General features: G+C 46.2%; 1 protein-coding gene across 11 annotated transcripts in view; it reads left to right on the forward strand.

Moving 5' to 3' along the window:
• Nucleotides 1–19,573, forward strand: part of TNRC18 (trinucleotide repeat containing 18) — a 90,061-nt gene that overhangs the window by 50,781 nt on the left and 19,707 nt on the right. For 7 of the 11 annotated variants that reach the window (XM_073361914.2, XM_073361916.2, XM_073361921.2 and 4 more), the window contains 7 exons: nucleotides 43–993; nucleotides 1,682–1,857; nucleotides 3,219–3,355; nucleotides 3,722–3,850; nucleotides 5,862–6,036; nucleotides 8,435–8,798; nucleotides 12,983–13,255. In XM_073361914.2, the coding sequence (XP_073218015.2) occupies nucleotides 43–993; nucleotides 1,682–1,857; nucleotides 3,219–3,355; nucleotides 3,722–3,850; nucleotides 5,862–6,036; nucleotides 8,435–8,798; nucleotides 12,983–13,255 (2,205 nt within the window). The remainder of the gene's footprint in view (nucleotides 1–42; nucleotides 994–1,681; nucleotides 1,858–3,218; nucleotides 3,356–3,721; nucleotides 3,851–5,861; nucleotides 6,037–8,434; nucleotides 8,799–12,982; nucleotides 13,256–19,573) is intronic. The other 4 variants (XM_073361915.2, XM_073361917.2, XM_073361923.2 and 1 more) reach the window with 3 other exon arrangements.

A 19,573-nucleotide genomic window follows, 5' to 3' on the forward strand; every position in this document is an offset into this window, starting at 1 on the left:
GCACCAGTCACTGTGTATAGTATTCCTTTGGGTCTCTTGCAGAGATTCCGCCAGGATATCCATTCCAGTCCCTTCCTGCGTCCTTCGGAAGACATTATCCCTACCTCCTTCAGCCCACCGCGGCCTCTGACGCGGACGGCCTGGCTCCCGATGTTCCACTGCCTGCAGAAGGGTCTGAACACATGGAGCTTTCTCCAGAGGTCAAGCCCATCCGCCTGTCTCCATCCAAAATGCTAGAGCCTATTCAGGCTACGGCAGAAGATGAGTCCTTGGAAGACCGGGTGAAAACGGAAGTGGAACTGGACGAAAGCCAGGGAGCTATCTGTGAGCAGGACATAGAGGCTCTGAACGCGGCCTCCTCCAGTGCCGTCCCAGGACAGAACATGGACAGTTGCAACCTCCTGTTGCACCAAGATGAAGCTCTGAGAGCTTTGGAGCAGGAGCAAGAGTCCCTCCAGAACTGTCAACAAGCGTACCAGGTAGCCGTCTGCCCTGCAGAAACAGAGGCAGCAGCTGAAGCTGGGAGCGGGGCAGAAACCTGTTCTGTGCATATGGACTACGATGACTCCCTACCGCACCCGGATAGTGAGCAGCCTGGGCTGGACCTGGCACCCCAAAGAGAGGAGCCTTCTCTAGCCATGGAACTGCAGAGCAGCGACTTGCCCCAGGGGGGAGAGTTTCCTAGCCTGCCTTCGGATGAGGGGCAGCAGGGGTCGGAGATTTCCTTGTATGCAGATGAGGCGATATCCTGTCAAATCCCAGCTCTGGACATCAAGCCAGACGACCCACTGGCCGGCATGAATGCCTTAGTGGCTGCCACAGAGCTGCCTCAGGCTTGTTCCTTGTTGACAACTGGCAATGGCATAACGCAAGCACAGGTAAACCTGGAGATGTCGCCCGGCCTGTCCCTGGAGCACTCCTTCCTGCAAGGGATCACTCTGCTGAGTGAAATAGCAGAGCTGGAACTGGAGAAGAGGAAGCAGGAAATTCAAAGTGAGTTGGGGAAGTGTGCTGTGTCTCCTACCCCTGCAGAGGCTGGGGACCTGGGTCTGCCAGAGCAGCGAGTGCTGCCTCCATAGACAGAATCCCCTCTGGGTAGGTGTGTGATGTATGTCTATCCTCAGCCTTAGCTGTGGTGTCATGGCCAGCAACCCCACAATGCTCCTGGAGTGAGCTTCCTTTATTGCTGATGCTCTAGGCTGAGTTGGGAATCCTGCTCCAAGAGGCTCAGCTGTGGGTGGTGTCTGGACTGTTCTTCCCTGTATCTGCACAGGTTACAGTATGGAAAAGACATGGTATAGAAGTGAAGGTGCACCTCACCCGTATGCTCTTGATGCTGCCAGATAAGCATCCCATTGGCAGCAACGGATTCTGCAGCCATTCAATCTTCTGCATAATGGGCTCCCACAGCTCAAAATGACTCTCATTCCATTGGATCTTGAGGGGATCTTGCCTCCAGTAGCTTCCAGGGAGAGGGAAACTGAGCCTCCCACCAGCTGGAAGGTTTCTGAGTATCCTGCGTGTGGGTTGTAACAGGCTAGATCTCAGGGGTAGGTCAGGGTGGCTGGCAGTGAAGCAGCTGAAGAAGTGCTAAGGCAGAGAAGAGGTTGTTGGCCTCTGATGCCTATGGGAGACGTGCACTTGCCCTTGCTGAATGCTAAATCTTGAATTTTCTCCTAAGCAGGTCCGGAAAGTTGCCTGGTCCGACCGACGCTGGAGAGCTTGCTGGCTGCCAGCACCCATGTGCTAATGGAGGTTCTCTCAGCCCCCTTTATGGAGAGTCTGAAAACCATCCGGCTGCCGCGAGAATTGAATCCCAACAAAAAGTACAGCTGGATGCAAAAAAAAGATGAACCCGTAAGTAGCTCTTCCTGCTGAGCTTGACAGGACATTGTGAACCTACCTAAATGTTCCTCCTCTCACCACTCATCATTCACATAACGTTGTATTTCCCTATTAACATTCTCCTTCTCAGTATGGCAAACCTAGACCTTCCTCCAGCCCTCCTATGTTTGTAGCTGAGCAAAAGTCAATGTGGCGTGATTTAATTTCATTCCTTGTTTGTGTGTGAGCATCACTGATCTCATCAGGGAGGGACACAGCTTTAGAGACTGTGTTTGTAATACAGAGCCAGCAGGAGAAGATCTTACACTCTTTCTTTGGCTGTGAGGACAAACAAAGATGGCGGCAGGCTTCCTCTCCCAGGAGATGGAGTTGCAGATTCTGTAGCACCCAGAGGGTTAGGGTTAGAGGCAGAACGCCCAAGGACATTTTCCCAGCAAACGGTAGCTACGTGTTTTTAAGGTTGGTTGTGTTTTGAGCCATATTTAAATCTGACATAGAGGAGAAAGAGTTCATTGGTTTATCCAGCCCTCTGGCCTTCTCACTTAAAAATTAAAAAAAAAATAGAAGTTATCATTGGTGCCTCAATGTCTCCTAGCAGAGCAGGAGCCTTCTCATGTCAGGCTGAAACCTCCGGCACCAAGTGAGAAATTGATGAATTTGTATGAACCTCCGCACTCCTGCCTGACCAGCAAATCCCACTCCCGCTGGGAGGCTTTGGCCTTAGGGTTGCTTTCCTGAAGTCGCTCATTCGTCTGCCATAAAACATTTAATATTATTATGTTAAACCACAAAAAACCTACAATCAACTGGTTTGGAATGACTCTAGAGCTGTGTCCTGGAGCGGAGGAAGGCATCCCCCTTCCAGGCCCTATACTGCATCCAGCACCTTTCCAACCAAGAAGGATGGGGAAGTGGCTCAGTTTAGATCCTGTCTATTCTGCCCCTTTATCAGCTGGAAGGGACTCGCTGCTCAGCAGTGGTGACCCCTTGCTCCCAGGGGCTGGCCAAGCTGCCTCTCTAGGGCTTGCAGCTCCTACTCACCTGGAGAGTAGGAATTTCCTCATGGTCTCCACATCATAGTACAGAGGACTGCTATGAGGCAACCTGGCCAGCCAGCTAGCTTGTTAAAGCTCCTTCCCTCAGGGGTTAGTATGCAACCTCCATTTGAAATATGACTCTCCTGCCAGTGATAAAATGAGGTAGGTCCCTTCCCTTGTGCAGGTAATATGCCACTAGTTGTCTAAATGGTTGCATCAGTGGAACATCTTGTCCCTTGCTGAGCTGTGGGACTGGGAAGCAATAATGCACTGGTGGCTGACATCTGCATCCCTCCTTCCCCTCACCACCTCTGCCTGTCTCGCCTTCCGCCCCAGATGTATTCCATCAAGTCTGCCATTGAGAACATGGATGCTATGGAGCTGGACTACAGGATGAGGCTGGCAGAGCTGCAGCGGCGCTACAAGGAGAAGCAGAGGGAGCTGGTAAAGCTGCAGAGGCGCAGAGACTCCGAGTAAGTCACACAGATTGCTTTGTTGTTGTGTTTTTTTTTTTGGCTGGGCAACTTCTCTGCCTGCGGGTCCAGGAGAACGTTCTCTTTCCCCAACTCCCCTCCAATGATGCTTCTGCCAAAGCTTTGCAAAGTGCTCCTAGGCTAGTAAAAAGGCAACCCAACCGCCGATGAATGCAACTGGGCATGCTTGGCGTCTCAGGTACCGGTGGTCGGTGGGCGACCCTGTTAGGGAACCTTGGATTTCACGGCTCAGCTTAGCAGTTTGGTGCCAGACAACAGCTCTGGGTTGGCTTTTGGTGGTATAATTGATTTCGTTTTACTTTGCTGTTGCCTTGGCTAACAGTCAAGCGTGTGGTTTTTTTAAAGGGAAAAGCATGACGAGAAAAGTAGAAGCTTGGCAAGAAGAGGCCCTGGAAGGCCCAGGAAGAGGAAGCATGGATCAAGCGCTCTGTTGCCCCCTAAGGAGAGAGGGAAGAGTGACAGCAAGAGCGGAAAGTAAGGCTGGAACATGGGGAAGATGGGAATGTCAGGGTTGTTGCACCACGGGGACGGCATCTCGGACGCAGCGGGGTCCCTGCGTGGCGGTGTGCTGGCAGGGTGCCCCTGTGGCAGCAGGGTTACGGCGTGGCGGTGTGGTAGAAGTGTGTCTCTAGCCTGCTGTGGTGGCGTGCGCCTGTCACTGTAGCAGGAGGGCTGGCGCGGCGTCACGTTGGTGGAGTGTGTCTGGTGCCTCTCGGGGAGGAGAGTGAGCAGGCGATGGAAGGGATCTGTGCAACGCTGAGCCAGGTGAAGAGTGGGGCAGGCGGACAGTGAGAGGAGCTGCCTGAGGCAGGGGCTGTGTCTTTGTATGCGTTCTGTACGGTGACTAGTACACGGTGGCCATCTGGGCGCCACTGCAATCCAGTGAATGTCAATCTATAGTGACGCTAATGGGTTTGATGAGAATGATTTTCACGAATCCGAATGGCTTCTGTTCTGTTTGCTTCCAGGGGTTTTTCTCCTGTGCTTCTGCTCTTTCCTGGCCCTTACTCAGTGGGAGATGGTTTAGCTTGGCTGCTCTCTTTCCTGGTGTCCGCATCATCCTCTCCTGTGGTGCCCACTATTTGCAAGCCCAACAGGTTTATTTGGGCACCTTGCGCAAAGCCCCATTGACCATATTTCTCTGCCCCACATGTTGTCGCTGGTTGAGTCTCTCACAGTGGTAGCTCAGCATGAACTGGCTTCCCAAGCTCTGCATTGTCTTGAGAAGATATTTTCAAAGGCCCAAAGGGGTATTAGTTGCCTAACTCCCATTGACTTTCACATGTCTTTGAAAATCTGCCTCCTTGGTATTTTGCTTCTGTGCTTTGATGGTTGGAAAGGCTTGGGATGTGTCTGGAGTTTTCTTGTGCGTGCATTTCCATTGGGGCCAGTTGTCATTGGAACTGTATGGAAGCCTTGCCCTGGAAGCTAAGCCATGCACGCAACCTGATCCTGTAAAGTGGTGTTGGTTTGGGGGCTAGCAGGGGAATTGAGGTGGGGAAAAGAGGGCTCTCTGCGGCATCAGTGATTTCGCAGCCATGGCAGCCATGAGCTGGATCAGCAGGCTTAGTAGAAAGGCAGGGTTTTTTTGCTTCTACATCCTTAGGTGGTAATTGGCAATGATGGGGATGGGGAACTACAGACAGTGTGCAGGGTAGTTTCAAGAAGGCTTGGCAGTGGCTCTTTAACCATTGGCTCACCTCTCCATCTCCATTCATCAGCTATCTGCTGAAACCAGATGGGGAGCAATGAGACCTGTCCTCCTTGTCTCACCTACTCTTTCCCTGCTCCTTCCCCCCAGAGCTTAGAAAGAGATTGAAGAATCAGACTGCAAGTTACTTTTAGAGAGGGACAGTCTAGGAAAAGTGGATGAACTATTCTGTGTACTAGTTAGTGTCTGTGCCTGAGACGTTTCCCCCCTCCCCCCGACCCTTTTTAAGTTAGTTTTTATCTCTGCTTTGCTGTCTACTCCTTGCTAAAATGCTCATCTCCCATGTGCTCAAGAGCCAGCATCTCAACCTGCATGCAGCCAGTACAACATCTTTCAAGTCCTGGGAAATGGGAGTCTCCTTAGATCTACAGAATCTTAAAAATTAAAGGTGGGAAAAGACCTACATGGTTGTCTCATCCATTCTTCCCCTCCTGGTCCTAACCAGAGCAGATGATTCTCTGCAGCTTTTTTTCCAGCGCGTTATCCAGCCCAGTGAGTGGGTTCCACCACTTCACAGGCATACGGATCTCTGACTTGTGCTGATATTCCAGAGAATGCAAAGGGAGCTCACTGGCACTTCTGTTAATCAGACAATGGGATGGATTCTCAGCCGGTGTAGGTTGATGTAGCTCCACTGAAGCCAGTGGATTTACCCAAGCTGAGGATATAGCCCTAGGTGACCCGTGAGCGCCTTTAACCGGGGAGCGGACCTTGCTAGTGATGTGCCAGGAGGGAAGGGCGATCTCAGTGACCAATCCTTTGCCTGGCTTGCAGACTGAGCAAGTCCTTGCTGCTGTCTGAAGACTCTGAGACCGGCGAGGGGATGAAGAAGAGGCACAAAGGGGCTGTCCCTGAGGAGGATGAGGATGCAGACAGCAGTGGTGGGAAAATGAAAGGGAGGAGCCAGAGCTGGGATGACCATGATGCAGCAGCAAGCTTTTCAAATGAGGTCAGTACTCTTGTGGTGTGTGTGGGGGCTGTGCTCTAAAGGAAGAGGCTGCATGGTCTCATGGATGGGGCATTGGCTTGGAATTCTGGAGACTTATGGGGGTCTGTTCCTAGCTCTGCTACTGCCTTGTTGTGTGACATTGGGAATATCATGTCACCTCCCTGAGCCACCATTTCCCCTCCCACCCTTAGCCTGTCTTGCTTGTGTAGATTGGATGTTCTTTGTGGCACAGACAGTCTCAGACTACATGTGTGTGGACCTAGCATCCCCAATCTCAGCTGAAGCTTGTAGGTGCTTCTGTATAAATAATATGAGTATGCATCACTGTCCAAGAGGCTAGAGCAGGGATGGGCAAATTTTTTGGCCCAAGGGCCACATTGGGGTTGCGAAATGGTATGGAGGGCCAGGTAGGGAAGGCTGTGCCTCCTGCAACAGCCTGGCCCCTGCCCCCTCCCACTTCCTGTCCCCTGACTGCCCCCCTCAGGACCCCTGACCCATGCAAACCCCCCTGCTCCTTGTCCCCTGACTGCCACCTCCCGGGACCCCCCCGTACATCCGGGACCCCACCACCATCCAACCCCCCTCTGTTCCTTGTCCCCTGACTACTCCCTCTTGGGAACCCCTGCCACTTATCCAACTCCCCACCCCCTTGCCATGCTGCTCAGAGCGGCAGGGCTGGCTTATTGGAAGGCGGATGGGCACAAGCCGCGCTGCCCGGCAGGAGTGGTGGGCCAGAGCGCTGTCCGCATGGCGGCGTGACTGCGAGGGAGGGGAGACAGCGGGGGAGGGGCCGGGGGCTCGCCTCCGCGGCCAGGAGCTCAAGGACCGGGCAGGACAGTCCTGCAAGCTGGATGTCGCCTGCGGGCTGTAGTTTGCCCACCTCTGGGCTAGAGAGAGAAATTGGCAGCAACCTAACAAATTTCAAAGCAATGTTCTTCGTGTTCTTGTTAGAATGATGTGTTCCTCAAGGCCGGTTTCAGAGTAGCAGCCGTGTTACTCTGTATTCGCAAAAAGAAAAGGAGTACTTGTGGCACCTTAGAGACTAACCAATTTATTTGAGCATAAGCTTTCGTGAGCTACAGCTCACTTCATCGGACGCATACTGTGGAAAGTGTAGAAGATCTTTTTATACACACAAAGCATGAAAAAATACCTCCCCCCACCCCACTCTCCTGCTGGTAATAGCTTATCTAAAGTGATCACTCTCCTTACAATGCGTATGATAATCAAGTTGGGCCATTTCCAGCACAAATCCAGGTTTTCTCAACCCCACACACAAACCCACTCTCTTGCTGGTAATAGCTTATCTAAAGTGACCACTCTCCTTACAATGTCAGACATTCTTGTTAAACCCTGGATTTGTGCTGGAAATGGCCCAACTTGATTATCATACACATTGTAAGGAGAGTGATCACTTTAGATAAGCTATTACCAGCAGGAGAGTGGGGTGGGGGGAGGTATTTTTTCATGCTTTGTGTGTATAAAAAGATCTTCTACACTTTCCACAGTATGCGTCCGATGAAGTGAGCTGTAGCTCACGAAAGCTTATGCTCAAATACATTGGTTAGTCTCTAAGGTGCCACAAGTACTCCTTTTCTTTTTCCTCAAGGCCGAATACAAAGTCCATTACACCTAGTCAGGATAATATTACTGCCTGCACAGTTACTTTAATTAGTACTGCTATTAATTGACTAAATTAAAAATATTTTGAAGTAGCAAGGCAATACTGACATGGTTAAAATATAACAGCATTGCTAGCTCTCACAATTGCATTACGAGTCTCATGATATCTTTTCCGCTTTATGCATCCGATGAAGTGAGCTGTAGCTTACGAAAGCTTATGCTCAAATAAATTGGTTTGTCTCTAAGGTTACTATTGGTTACTCTAATCACAAGTACTCCTTTTCTTTTTACGATATTTGGAGTTTTTCTTAAAGCCCCTGATCCTGGAGTCAAGTGATTACCCAAGACTCTCAGCTGTCATTTTTAAAAATAAGTACGTTTTTGGCCCTCATGTCTGTGCAGTAAAGCTTGGATACATGCCCTGAGTGTACCCTGATGGTTCAAAATTCAGATGGCAAATAAAAAGAACCCAAAATGTTGTATTAATTTTTTTAAAAAACTCATGATTTTGGTATGCCTGGTACCAGGTACCACAAGGCAAAGCATACTTTCTGTACCACCTTGGGTGTGGCACATCCCCATGGAAATGCCCTTGGAACGTCAACCCTAAGGAGACTGTGCAGAGGCCACAGCCGGCTATGACAACAAAGGGGTTACGTCGTCCCTTACTAGGCCGTGTTGTTTTGGAGTGCCCAATGACCCGAGGTCAGGTTCGTCGGGAGAATCAAGGCTCAGGGGTAGTCATATGTGGTCATTCTCTCTCCCTCCTCTGCAGCTGAAGATCAAGAAGAAGAAGGTGGCGTCAGATCAGGAGCAGCTGGCAAGCAAGCTTGACAAGGCCCTGTCCCTCACCAAACAGGACAAGCTCAAATCCCCCTTCAAGTTTGCAGACTGCTCTGGAGGGAAACAGAGAACCAGTGGAGGCGGCAGCAGATATCTGTCACCCCATGAGCACCTGCCGGGCAAGGACGAGAAGAGAAACCTGGCCAAGAGCTTGAGCCTGGCGCTGAAAAGTGTCAAGGAAGGTAAAAACAAAATGGCCACCAAAATGAAGAAGATGGAGGTGGGGTTAAAGGTCAAAGGTCAGCTGAAGGTTTCCCATTCACCAGCAATATCGGAAGTTAGCAGCTACTCCTATAGTAAGTAACCTCTGATTTCTCTTCAGTGTGAATGGTTCCTGGGCTTTGTGGGAGCTTTTAGCCTTTAAGTGGCGGCATCTCAGGTCTATTGGAAATGGACCTGATTTTGCTTTCCTGTGAAAGTCACCTCCTCCCTGGCTGACTGTAGAACTGACCGGGCAGGCTCTCGGTGCTTGTTTGGAGTGAGTTTGCATCGTGGTGGTGAGGATGGGGTGTCATTTGTTCCAAAGGCAGTGAACGCTGAGAGCATATTGCACATCTTGTGCTGGCTGTTCTGCCTCTGTTGGGTTGTGCTGACTTTACAAAGCAGGGAAATACACCATTTCTGTCTGGAGCTGTGGACTGTCTAAGTCCTGAATGTTCCTCTGCCTTCAGGCTACACCTGCCATGTATCCCTGCTTTCTTTGCTGTTATGTGCTCTCCATTCATCTGCAAGACCGGTCTTCAGGGTTTCTGCTCCAGGGATTGACTAGTAGTTGACTTAGTCCCCTAAAAACCAGGTGATATGTAGAGTTGACCGTAGGTATATGCTAAGGAGACAGCTATCAAAGGCAATGTTTATAAGATGTTCTGGGATAACACTGAGAATGCTATGGTCATTTACAAGCCTGTCCTTTCTGGCCATTTGGTCCCTGGTCTCCTCTAAACACATTTCCCTGTTCCTGCCCAGCTGTCTAACCCAGGCATCATCAGGTCTCATTTGTACCCCAGAATCTTTTATGTTGTGTGCAGCTCCCCCTTTTTTGAAGCAGTGCTGCAGTTGATGCAAAAGATTATGGCTTTGGGCAGGAAGTTTCCTCATGCATACAACTAAGAGGAGCCAGGGACACCCTTTGGAAGAGAAAAGGCCACAGACTGAAGATGGGGTTGGGTTGGTGGAGGAAAGGGAACAATGAGTGAGCAAAATGCTCGGTGGAAGAGGGCAGCACTAGTTAATCGCCTAGGGAATAACTAGCCCTGTGCATATGTGCACAGCGTTCTACGCTCATGCCAAACGTTACTGCCCAAAGGGGACAGGGTGCTGTCAGCTATGAGAGTGGAACCAGCCTAGCCACAAGACTCTCATAAATCCTTCCCTTTCAGGTCATTCCCTGGTAAGGACTTCATTGTCTTGCTGCTGGTCTTAATTGTCTGACTGCTGTCCACTTTTATGTTGGACAAGAAGTAAAAGTAGTGCTCCCGGAGCAAGAGAAAAGGAGAGGTGGGGAGAGTGTCTGGGAAAGCAACAGGATCTCAATTTCCTTTGCTTGCCACCTGGTGCCATAGGAAGAGGGGAAAAGATGCTACCAAAATAAGAAAAGCTAGGAGGGGACACTGTCTCTAACAGCTCAGACAGAAGTCTGGGTGGGATGCAGGGCAGAGGCCTCCTAGGTTTGGGGGACTTCTTAGGGAGCGGGTCAAAATCATGTGTGCTTAATTTTTTGTTAAGGTTTGAAAGTAAATTTATTTTACTGTTATGCAGCTTCCAAAGTCCTGTGTTAAAACCCTTGTAGGGTTAAATGTGCATGACAAATGTATATCCCGGTACCAGCAGCTAGAGATCCCACTAATGGAGAAGGAGATTCTAACAGTTCTCTAACAAAATAAGCATGTTAAATAAAATTAGCCATTTAAGTGGCAAAGTAAAGGGGTAGCTGCTATAGCCTGTAGAAGGCAATGCCTCTTACAGATGCATTATCCACTGAGGAGCAGCTTGTTTTCCCTGGAAAAGGTTACTGAACCAGGAATGTCCCAGTGGCTCCCTTGAATTAGGCATAATGAGTTGATGGAAGTGGGGGCTTGGGCAGATGGCATTGTTATGTCTGGGGAGTTTGGCTCTTGTCCTAGAGAGGTGAGGCACATATTCTGCTCTAGTTGCATCAGTGCTGAGTACCAAAGTTCCTTCCCATGGAATTATAAACCAGCGCTCCAGGGGAGCATTTGCCTGGTTCTCCTCCTGTCTGCTAAACTTTCATTGCACACAGTGCATGTCAGCTCGTGCCCTCTCTAAATCGGTGTGGGGAACACGGTGATTAATTAAGCACCACTGAGTGAAATGGCTCCTCATTCAGTGGCTATATTCAGTGCACAGAATTCTTCTGCTGCAGTGACACAGAAGCCCCATGTTCCGGGAGAAGGTGTGATCCTCCTCCCCCCCCGCCCCTCCTTAACAAGGGACTGTACACCAGATTTTTGCACTTTGGTTGAGTTGAGGGCAGGATGAGTATACATAGGTGTCTTTTGCTGTGTGTCAGAAACTGGCCTATAACCAGAGAGGTGGGTAGATTTCTTATCTCAGAGAAGGATAAGTGGTAATGGTGCCAGACCCTTCCATATCCTGCTCCAACCTCCCAATTTTTACCTATAGTCTTAAAAAGGCTTAAGACCCCTAGACATTCCCCACACCCTAAAATGAAGAATGATGCATGACCAGGACTGCGGTGGGAAAGCAGCTGCTGATTCTAACCAGTTGGAACTGTCCCCACTATAGCATTCATTACACTTTGGAATTAATGGTGCATTCATGAGTAGGGATGTAACGGTTCAAATCCACTTTTATTGGATCCATTGGGTACCAAATACTTTGTTGCTCCACTCATCAGATACTGTTTGGAAATATTGGACAACATCTCATCATTATGTGCCCATGGGAAAATGTCATCTGTGTAAAAACATAGACACCCAGCCAAAGCAGAGTTTATCACCAAGACTCAGGAAGAACTCCAAAAGCTCTGCCCCCTTTGGTGTCACTCCAACATAGCTCACAATGGAGGCCTCGCTCCAAGTTTTCCACCATGCAGTTTGAACAAAGATTGATCAATCAATCAACCAATCATCAGATGTAGTGTGTGCTATCCCTATCATGAGTTATGAGTTATGAGGAGAGGCTGAGGGAGCTGGGATTGTTTAGCCTGCAGAAGAGAAGAATGAGGGGGGATTTGATAGCTGCTTTCAACTACCTGAAAGGGGGTTCCAAAGAGGATGGCTCTAGACTGTTCTCAATGGTAGCAGATGACAGAACGAGGAGTAATGGTCTCAAGTTGCAGTGGGGGAGGTTTAGATTGGATATTAGGAAAAACTTTTTCACTAAGAGGGTGGTGAAACACTGGAATGCGTTACCTAGGGAGGTGGTAGAATCTCCTTCCTTAGAGGTTTTTAAGGTCAGGCTTGACAAAGCCCTGGCTGGGATGATTTAACTGGGAATTGGTCCTGCTTTGAGCAGGGGGTTGGACTAGATGACCTTCTGGGGTCCCTTCCAACCCTGATATTCTATGATTCTATGATTCTATCGTTTCCTGCTTCATTATGTCAAAATACCTTCATGGGGCTGGATTCATGTACAAATAAGGATCAGGGCTAGGTATATTCATCACCCTCTAGAACAGACAAATACATCCTGTCTGACTCTTGGCACCAGTGAGTTTTGAATGAATGTATGCACTGGAGATTTTTTGTTGTTTTTTACAAAAATCAAACTGGATTTTTATTTGGTGGGGCGTTCCAGGAGCAATTTGGGGGATGAATATATGTGCTTCTCTTGCAGATTTCTTTGCTAAGGAATAGGGATGCCATAGTAAGAATAGCACTAATGAAACCCTTTGTGATTTAAGAAGGTTCCCCTCCCCCAGCTTCCAACATTATGCAGTTGGGCGTTGGCATTTGTCAAAGCCGAATGCTTTAAGAAGGTTGGAGCTTTTCAGAACCCCCTTTGCCCAGCACACAATGAGTCTGCTGTACAGCATACTCTTAATTGGATGAAATTTTGAGAAAAGGCTAGTTCTCACAAATGTAATGAGTTTTCCATTCTGAGATAAATCTAAAATAGCTCAAGACTTGTAGCTTAAAATAAGCAAAGACCTATAAAGTTTGTACTGGACAGTGTGTGCTGACTTCTGAAAGGTCTGTGTAGAGGCCTTGTAAAATGTTTATTATTGTTTTATGTCGGTTCCTGTGTACCAAATCACAAAGTAATGATGGCTTAGGACTGCAATAGGCAGCTAGAATTGAGGTGCATCATCCGAGCCATTGAGGGGAAGCTTGCACAGCATTGGCTCCACACAGCATCTGATCCATTCTGGCAAGCATTTTCAGTCTCTCGTTTTCATGGGCACTGAACTGTCACAAGTTTAAGACAATTTAAAAAAAAAAAAAGCCACAAGGAAGTGAATTGACTTAATGTTATTTAAAAACTACTTTGACTGCAGATACGGACTCAGAGGAAGATGATGAATCCCTGAAGGACGAGTGGCCTTTGCAGTCTCCATCCAGCTCCAAAGCGAGGCCACCCAATCTCTACAGTGTAGGGGCCAAAAAGAGCAGCCAGCAAGGTGGAGGTCTCAAGCCAGCCAAGAGGGGCATGCCTGCCACTAGAACTCTGAAATCTAAACAGGCCGCAAGCAGCAAGCAGCAGTTTTGCTTGCTGCTTCGGGAGACTGGATCTTCATTCAGTGACTCTTCGGAGGACTCATTCGATCAAGGTTACTAGATTATAACAAACACAAAACAAAAACAACACTTATCTTCCATGTTTGCAGAGTGAGAGAGAGAGTGAGAGAGTACATGTGTGAGAGAGAGAGATGGCGACACTGAGGTCAGCCATCTTTGATGGTCAAAGTAGGGGCGGCCATCTTTGTCCTTGGCAGCGTAGGCTGCTTTATCACTTATCATTTATTTTTTATTTTTTTTATACTTGTATCATTGTGATATTATTATTGGCTGGCTCTTTTTAGAGCTTTTATATCGACTGGATTTTAGGCTCCACCTTTCCCCAGCTTTCCTCTTACCCTTCCTCCCTTCTGTTCCCCCCTCCCTCTTTTCCTTGCTGCAGCTGCTGCCACCACCATTTATATTATTTTTTAAAAAAAAATTATATTATTTTATTTGGCCTGGGCCTTGTAGCGGTTTGGAAGGAGCAGTTTGGTTTGGTTTATAATGGGATTCTGTTGTGTGGGTGTGTGACGTGATGTTTGTACTGCGATTTGGTATACCAAGCTTTATTAAACATATTGAGTTCATTTTTAACTAAACCTGTGTACCTTGTCTCTCTTGCTGTGTCTCTTATTAGGCGATTTAGAATGCCGCTTCCACTTCATCCCGCTCTGCCTACCCCTTCCCCCACTCCCACCAAGTAGAACTGGAATTAACATAGTCTTGGGCGCGCTCTATTATTCAAATATCCCTGATAGCATTGGCACTTGCTACGATTTCCAGGATGAAACGAACAGATGTTGTTCTCTCCCCCACCACCGCCCTGCTTTTAATTTCATTTATATTTTGCATAGGTTGTTCATTCTGTTTTTTTCCTAACAGAATCTTTTGAGGCAGACACTAAAATATTAATTATTTATTTCTATTCTTTATCTTTCTGCTTCAAAAGGCTTAGTGTATGGTCTTACAATATTTAAAACTCAAAGTTTATTTATTTTTCTTTTATTTAATATATATATATATATATCTATTTACACACACACAGAGCGCACATTTTTAGAGGAAAAAAATCTTTATGGGTTATAAATTTTTCAGATCCTGTACTTTAACCCACAAATGCTCAAGAATGTGGAAATTTAGTGCACTGAATTTGATTCCGCTGGAGGAAAGTTCTCTTCCCCACCCCAACTCCAAAATATTTGGCTTATTGTCTGCCCGCCGTTAGCTGTTAAGTGGGAAAAGAGGTCCCATGAAACTTTTCCTCAAGAGACACAAGGTGGTTTCTCTTTTAGAACACACTCATTAAATAATAATCATGGGGGGCAAAGTCATTTTAGTGAGCCCTGGAATTTTGAAGCTCAACTCCCAAAAGAAGGTAGCTCACCTGTATAGATAAGTGAGGGAAATGTAGTTCCCAGTTGTTAACAGCAAAGTAATAGGGTAAAAGAGTGTTGTAAATTTGATCATAGTGTAGCAAAATCCTTGTAGCCATTAGTTTGTCTCAGAGAGCTGCTGCTTGTTAGGGTTTTGTTTGGGTTTTTTAAGCTTTTGATCTGATTATCCTAACCTCTCCTCTCTTCTCTCCCCTAGACCCACCTTCCCAACAAAAACAAGTTACCCATTTTTAAGAATCAGAACACAACGTAAAAGCTAGAGAACATTAATTCAGTTCTGAAATGAGCTTGCTGATGCATTTAACAAAAAAGAAAACCCATAAGAAAGAACGAATGTTTCAGAGAAGAGACGTTCTATTCCTTAGAGAACCTGAAATGATCCAGTGTTGGTGGATTGCCTTTAAGGGCATGGGCTCTGTGTTTTCCATGAAGAATCGGATTTAGCTTCCATTCAGTTTTACGTCTTTTCCCTCCCCCACCTGCTTCTTAATTTTTTTTTTAATTTTTAAAATTTTTTTTTGCTGCTGCTGCTGTTGGAAATTTTGAGGATATCAATCCCTTTTAGACACCAAGTTCTTGAGGTTTATCTACCCAACTTGTTCCAGAAAAAGCAGATAGATAACTTGTCCAGAGACTTAAGAACCCAAACTGGCCGTGGGAATATTTTCAAGCAATTTATCTGTTTAAGATCCTGATTTCAGAGAGGGCAGGGAAATCTGGAATAAGGGTGGGAAGGAAATGGATTTAATTAAAAAAAAAAAAATCATTCGCTGGTGTCATTAGTGGTGGGAAGACAAAATGCAGAACATTGGGGAGGGAAAGGGAAGTTTGGTGGGGGAGGGAGGAGGGATTATTGATTCTGGGTTTCCTGCAAATGAATCTTTTCTCTGAAGCATTTCTTTAAGGGATATTTGGGTAATAGGGTTTCTAATGGCTTTCCCTGATACTAAAACGATTAATAACCTCAGCTTTTCTGGAAGTGCTCGCTTTCTTCTTGCAGCTGCTTGGCCAATCCCTTCACCCCTGACCCCTATCCATGATGCTTTGAATGTCTGTATCGGTCTCTTGCATTTGCTCTCACGCTGCACTAAAGAAGCAAAGTGATTGGCTGGGAGTAGGGCAGACACTGCTCAGCGAGGGGTCACTAACCATGAACCTGAACCTTGACCATTGTTATGTAGGTAGGCAAAATACCTTTTCTTTATGTCATCTGTAAATCTGAGACATTTCGCTGTTAACCCCATTAATAATAACATTTAGACGTTTGCGTTTTCTGGGTTATTTTAATTTGAAGATGATCAATGTCCACTTTGATTTCTTTGTTATGAAGAATCTTGCAAGGAAGCTTTGCTTGAGTGTGCATGTGTGCTGAGGACTCCAGAAAAGCCTTACAATTGTAAAACTTCCTCATGGAAAATCTCTTTCTCCCAAGCAAAAGGAAGGACTTAGTAGGCAGGGTGTACCCAATATAGGAAGCTATACCACTTCCTCTAATGGTACTGCCCTTGTCTTAAAGGAATTTCTGGGGCCATGATCTAGAACCCACTGATGTATTACCAAAACAAATCATACCAATTCCTTGGGATCAACTTCAGAGGTAGGTGATTAAATCCCACTGGTTTATTATGGGGTAACTTCTCCAGCTGAGAGAGAAGAATAGGGGGAAAAGGGGATGATTTAAAAAAAAAAAAATCAGAGGATTGGGAAATGTGGGTCTTTTGGTTCTGGAAAGGTCACAGTATTACCATCTTGATGGCTTGCAAGGTTTTTATCTGGTTGTAGAAAGCTGATCACAGAAAGCTATGGTTTTTCTTTTGCTTTGTTTTTTTAATGGGGGCATTCTTTTTTCTTGGAGAGTAAACAGTGTCACTATATTCTGATTTGAGAAAATCTGACATAGTGAGAAAATCCTCATTTGGTAACAACCATATAAGAACTTTGCAAGCAGTCAAGATGGTAACATGGTGAACTTTCCAGGACCAAAGACCCCCATTTCCCTGTCCTTTATGATTTTTGTTTTCCTTATAAAAAGATCATCTCTCTTTTTTCCTATTCTTCCCTCTCAGCTGGAGAAGTTTTACCCCATAATAAACCAGTGGGATTTAACCACGGGCCTCTGAAGTTGATCTTAAGGAATTGGATAATTTTTTGGTGTTGCAAATTATTTCTGGAGTCAGCAGCAGAACACTGGGAGGGGAAAAAATCTTAAAAGAATGGGAGATTGTGTTTGACAAACTATGTGCAATCTTATGAGAGAAAATTTTAAAAATAATGTCCAGAACTGGACAGCTCAATCCAATCTGAATGTGAAGGACCCAACAGCTGTCTAAAGTCTGCCTGCACTTAGCCTGCTTTGTACGCTGTAGGCCTGCTCGGCGTTATGATAAAACCATGCTATTTTTTTTTCAGTGTGAAATAAATTTTTGTCTAGTTTCACTCCCCTTTCTCCTCTACCCATCCTCTCTACCCTCTTCCAAATCTATCCTGTTACATCAATCTCTGCAAACTAAATAACATAACCAATTTCTGTCCATCATTAACAAAATCTATTCACTTACTGCTCTCCTAACAACAAGAAGCCAGGCTAATATAAATAAATATTAACAAAACCCCACACTAGCTCAGTCATTTTGGAAGACTAAAGAACAAAGAGAGAGTTCAATTTTTCTCTTTAAAAAAAAAAAAAAATGTGGACACACAGGCTGAAATTTTGTCCATAAAAGTATTTGGTGGCTCTAGTTTATTTGCCATTGATAGCATTTAAACATAAATTTGTGTGTGTGTATGTGTGCATGTAATATGCATCTGTGTATGTGTGTGTATATATATGTGTACTTAAAAATTGTAGGTAAAGAGTTTTGGTCTTGGGTACATGCCTTTCTTTCCCTTGCAAGTATTGGTTGGTTAATGGTGTTTGAGGAAAAAGTGTAATGTTTTGAAAATGTTTTTTTCTATCTTTAACTAGAGATCACTTCTTTCCAAAATGTTTTAAGGCCCTGATCCTGCAGCAACTTATGTACTTGCTTTACTTTAAGTAGTCCCATTAAGTTCAATGGCAACACTTACACACTTCATGCATGAGAGCAACAAAGCCTAAATGTGCAAGCTACATTAATTTGGCTTCTGTGGGTCACCATAGCAGCATGTATACCCAGACGGCATGCTCAATATTTAATCGTAAACTAACATTTGATTTTAGCTTTGAAGTGTTTGAATTCCGAGAGTAGTTAAAAATACTTCTAATTTTTTCGTGTCCATGAAAAAGTGAGGGGTGAGGGAGTTCGCAGGTTGTGAGAAAGGGACGGATATGTACCGAAGAAATACATTGTATGAATGGTGGGAGTAGGGGAAAGTGATTGATGTTGGTGAAGGCTGTGAACATTTTAAAATGTATTTTCTGTTCTGAAGATTGAGTCTCTAGGGGTAAAATATGGGTGATCTTTTAAAATGCTTTGGGTACATATCTGCCATAGTCTTTCCACTGTACGACAAAATATATTTGAAGGAGATTAAAATAACTGCCAGGTCTATTGTTGTTATATCATGTATTTTCAGTAGCAGGGATAAGGATCAGTTTCGTCATGGCTTTTAAAGCTGTTTTACTTTAGTGCATTTGAAATACGGTAGTTGTTTGAGACATTTTATGGGCTAGCATATGCTAAGTGAATTGTTGGGCTTGCTGAAAGAGGAGCTTAAGCGTGAAATGAAAGGTGTTCCCCGAGCCCAGCAGAACTGCTAGTTTCTTTCTACGATTTCATGCTGGTGGTGGGCATTCTCCCTCCCCTCCTCCTCAACCAGATCTGTACAGCAGAACATGGTGGATTCATCCTAGCTATTCATCCTGCTAGATTCTGTTCGTTTGGGTGCAGCCGGCTTACTTCCTGGTTTATGTGTGGAGGCTTAGCTAGAAGGGTAGTCTGATGGCTGCCATCGTGGACAACTCACTGGAGATCAGAGTGGGGACCTGCAGATTTAAAAGGATGAGCTGCTACAGCTTGAGCTAGAGCTCTCAAGCTGAGTTCCAGATTCATAAGGTATACCAGATTCATATCCTCCACAGAGCAGGCACAGTGGGCCCCTGTGCGGTACACTTACCAGTGGGTTACAATAGCTGTCGGTGGGCGTTTCTTGTCCAGTGCTGAAATATTCTCCACCGCTTCCGCCAGGAAGAGATGTCAGAGCCAAGACTCTGAAACTGATAGCGCGAATGACTTCATTGTAACCACTTGGCAAATAAGTGTGTAAGCAGAACAGGTGCGGCCCCAATAACCAAGCTACTATGCAGTCCATCTGGAAATGGGCTGTGGATCAGGCAGGACAGGCTTTTGGGAATATATTGAAAGATTTCTCCATTTTTCCCAACCCCTTGGGCTAGTAATTCTTCACTGGTTCAGTGCTGTAGATTCAGAGATGAGGTCAGGAGACTACTTTTCATCAGTTTCTGCTTGTGAGTTATCGAACATGTTAAACCCTTGAGGGAAATCCTATATCTTTGACCCTCCCAGGGGTTGTGTAAGAGGGAAAAGGAAGGTAGGCAGGCTATGAAACGAGGCAGGGTCAAACACCAGTCTCCCTAATTTAAGGAAATCCAACAGACGGGGGCGGGCGTCAGCATGACAGCCATTTTAACAGAAATCTCCCCATCACATGGGCCTAAAGTACTAGACTCTGTACAACAGCCAGGGCAAAGCTCTACTATGCTGACAGTATGTAGTATGGAGGGGGGGAAAGGGGCATCTCTAGTTGACGCATCTTTGGTGATCTCTGCTTTTCCTTTATTGCCCATGAAAATATCATGGGATCTGCAGGCTGGCATTTAGTCTGTGGAAACTTTTGCAAGGAGGGCAGGTCTCAGTTGATGAAGAAGAGTTGAGATTGCTGGTCAGTGTCAGGATTTATAACTGTGTCCTTCTGCACCATATTAATGGGAAGGTCTCCAATGCAAGTCAACTCGCTGGCTCTCTTTATGCGAGT

This window comes from Lepidochelys kempii, chromosome 10 (assembly GCF_965140285.1).
Source record: "Lepidochelys kempii isolate rLepKem1 chromosome 10, rLepKem1.hap1, whole genome shotgun sequence".
In the NCBI taxonomy this organism is placed as follows: domain Eukaryota; kingdom Metazoa; phylum Chordata; order Testudines; family Cheloniidae; genus Lepidochelys; species Lepidochelys kempii.